The following is a 3,826-nucleotide window of genomic DNA, read 5'->3' as shown; positions in this document are numbered from 1 at the left end:
GAGTCATCTTTGCATCAGTTACATTTCCAGCTCAGGAAAATGTCCAGATTGTCATTTTGAGCCTTATTTGCAGTGCTGACAGCATTTCTAGTTTGGAATTATATATGGAAAGTATAGAGAGAATGTGAAGCTGATACGCTGCTGTGTTAAATTTTGGGTAAATGCACCATGTTTGGAGCATCATGCTCATTATCCATCATATACATTACATACTTCTAGAAATGTATTTAAAAACAATTAATACTGCCCCATAGAGCTACATACAGCAGCGGATGCTTCAACCAAGTCCAAATGTTCAGTTTGAGCACAAACAGGAGAAAAATTGATTCATCTGCAAGGTTTGTGTTATCTGCTGGCAGCTGCTATCTAGCGATAGCTCCTGAATTGAAAGCTTAGATCACTGTGCAGAGCCATTTTTCAGTCTGTTGCTCTAGTAGACTGGACCTCTAGGTCCACTCCAAGTTAGCTGCAGTCAGTAAGGTTATCCATTCTGAATTACCACAGTCAGTACAGTGAGAGCTCAACGATTTAAGCAACTTTTTAGTGAAACAAAACAAGAATGTATACAGATAAATATAGTGTGTACTTCTGAAAATGGTGCCCCCATACCAACATTTGATTTGATTTATTCTTTCAAGCATGTAAAGACAGTTGATATGTCAACACACATAATTTTACACATATCCAACAAATGCTAATCCAATATCAATTTGCTTATACCTAGTACATGCTTGAATGGAGTAGGAAGAAGTCAGACTTATCCAGTCCTACCCCCTGACATCATCTTACCATCATTGGTTTGCAAGCAGTGTCTCTACATAGATAATTTTGTTCTACACCACACAAGTAATATATTAAAGAATTATTACAGAGTATTAACATTCATACACCACACCCACAATGTTCCATCTAATTAATCATTAAGCCTGTTCTTGCTTATATCTTGATTGACACATACCTTTATATTTATGTTTAAACTTGTCAATTCTATTACTATTTTTTATGTCCGCGCTTAAATTATTCCATAGTTTTACCCCACTTATGGAAATACACAATCTTTAGCTCCCCCAATTTTCAATTGAAGTTCATTATCTAGTCTACGATTCCCAAATACCATAAATTTAGTTTTATCCAAATTCAGAGATAGTATATTACTATCACACCATTTCTTTATCTTCTCAAGTTCCTGTGAAACCCGTCCAGAGAGTTGCTGTAGGTTTTCACCCGATGCCCATATGGTAGTGTCATCAGCAAACAAAACCACTTTCACTAAATCAGAAACCTTGCATATATCATTAATGTATAATATAAATAATTTAGGTCCCAAAACAGAACCCTGAGGCACTCCACATACAATCTCCAGCTCACTCGATTGGTATTCACCCAACTTCACACTGAGTTGGCAGTGAAGTGGACAATATATTTTCATATTTGTAGGTAATGTAAAGTCCCAAGCCTCATGTTGCCATTGCTTTTACCACCATCACTTTGTATGTTTAATGGGTGTGTTCAATAAAGACATGAAAGATCATGACTGTTTTATCAGCTTAGAAATAGTGTGCAAGTTGAAATTTGTGACTTTAGTGAAGATCAGATCACATTTCATGACCAATTTATGCAGAAAACCAGGAAATTGCAGTGTCATTACTTTTTCTTGTGACTGCATACTGAGTAAAACAATAAAATTCAGTGTACTATACAGTATAAGAACCCCCAGAAAAAAGTATGTTAATTAACATAATAATCAGGGTAGTGTCATTAAGGTACTAATAGTACCTAGGTTCATTTTGGTTGATCAAACAATACTTACAAGTTCTTCAGGCATTTTGTCCAAGGAATGAGCTTGACAATGCGATGCCCCTGAGACCAAGCGAAGTAGGAACCATTGGGTGCAAAGGCTACTGTCCAAGCCTCATGCCCAGACTTCTGGTCAAATGGAGCAACAGGCACCAGAAGTTCACCAATGAACTTAGCCTTAGCTGGAAAAATACCAACAACACCGTTACTTCACACTGTAAATGCTGACAGTACTGCTAACTCTTTAATATTAAGCAATCAAAACCAGATATTCAGTTAATCCAACAATAAGTTTGTTTCTGTGTTAGTAGTTTTTGTGGACTAATGTTTGAGTGAATACAGAAAACCAATTCACAACTTGAAAAAAACTTAGGAAAATCAACTGGCCTCGGTTTTTAGATTGAAGACGTTTCACCTCTCATCCAAGAGGCTTCATCAGGTGAAATGTCTTCAACCTAAACACCGAGTCCAGTTGATTTTTCTAATTTTTTTCAGCTTACTATGACCTGGATGACTGAGAATCTGCACAACTCATAACTTCTGAGCAGTGTTGGGCAAGTTACTTCCAAAATGTAATACATTGTGTATTACTAGTTACTGTCATTTCAATTAGTCATATTACAATTCTGCTATCTCTAAATTGTAATGCAGTACACTAATTTTGCATTACTTTTAATTTTACATTTACTTTCATCAAAATAACCGCATAAGTATGACTACACATTCTAAAATGCTAATATGTAGTTTATAGCAGGTCATTATACATCCAGTGGAGGGCAATGTGGCCCCTAAGGCTACCAACAGCTTAATATAAAGGGCACCATGACAGCTCATAGTGCAATACAACAAGTAACAAGCACTGTCAGAATCACAATAGATCAAAGGCTGGTAAATTATGGTAGAGATACTTTAAATATTAGAAGTCTAGGCCTATACATATAAAACACAACATAACTGGAGCCCACTATAATGTAGCCTATAGCCCAATGACATCTTTCTTTCTCTTCTTTTATTCTCTTATATTTCAAGTTCACAGCACAAAGCTGGAATGCATTAGATGGACATAGTTTATGCTTTATCAAGAATCAAAGAGCGCTCTTAGAGAATTAGGCCTCAAGGAATATGACTGTCATTTCAGTCTAACTTTACAAAAATTAACATGTAGGCTAAACATGGCCTACTATTGCTAAGAAAGAAAACAGGCCAATCAGAGGAGCCCTGTTATATGCCAAACAATGCCTAAACCAAAGGCTGGTAAAATTTAAATCACCTACAGTGGATATAAAAAGTCTACACACCCCTGTTAAAATGCCAGGTTTCTGTGATGTAAAAAAACGAGACCAAGATACATAATTCCAGAACTTTAGCCACCTTTAATGTGACCTATAACTTGTACAACTCAATTGAAAACAAACTGAAATCTGTTTTTCAGTGGGAAGTAAAAATAAAAAACTAAAATAATGTGGTTGCATTAGTGTGCACACCCTTAAACTAATATTTTGTTGAAGCACCTTTTGATTTTATTACAGCACTCAGTCTTTTTGGGTATGAGTTTATCAGCAATGCACATCTTGACTCTGCAATATTTGCCCACTCTTCTTTGCAAAAACGCTCCAAATCTGTCAGATTGCGAGGGCATCTCCTATGCACAGCCCTCTTCAGATCACCCCACAGATGTTCAATCGGATTCAAGTCCGGGCTCTGGCTGGGCCATTCTAAGACTTTTATCTTGTTCTGGTTAAGCCATTCCTTTGTTGATTTGGATGTATGCTTGGGGTCATTGTCGTGCTGAAAGATGAAGTTCCTCTTCATCTTCAGCTTTCTAGCAGAAGCCTGAAGGTTTTGTGCCAATATTGACTGGTATGTGGAACTGTTCATAATTCCCTCCACCTTGACTAAGGCCCCAGTTCCAGCTGAAGAAAAACAACCCCAAAGCATGATGCTGCCACCACCATGCTTCACTGTGGGTATGGTGTTCTTTTGGTGATGTGCAGTGTTGTTATTGTGCCAAACATACCTTTTGGAATTA

The 3,826-nt window shown here is 37.0% G+C and overlaps 1 protein-coding gene across 1 annotated transcript in view; it reads right to left on the bottom strand.

Annotated features, from left to right (window-relative positions):
• The window catches only part of wsb1 (WD repeat and SOCS box containing 1), a 38,716-nt gene that overhangs the window by 24,662 nt on the left and 10,228 nt on the right, over window positions 1-3,826 (bottom strand). Inside the window, exon 2 of the mRNA XM_020619058.1 lies at window positions 1,811-1,979. Within this exon, the coding sequence (XP_020474714.1) occupies window positions 1,811-1,979 (169 nt within the window). The remainder of the gene's footprint in view (window positions 1-1,810; window positions 1,980-3,826) is intronic.

Source organism: Monopterus albus, unplaced genomic scaffold, assembly GCF_001952655.1.
Source record: "Monopterus albus unplaced genomic scaffold, M_albus_1.0 scaffold214.1, whole genome shotgun sequence".
Lineage (NCBI taxonomy): Eukaryota > Metazoa > Chordata > Actinopteri > Synbranchiformes > Synbranchidae > Monopterus > Monopterus albus.
This window is presented reverse-complemented; position numbering and strand designations above follow the sequence as displayed.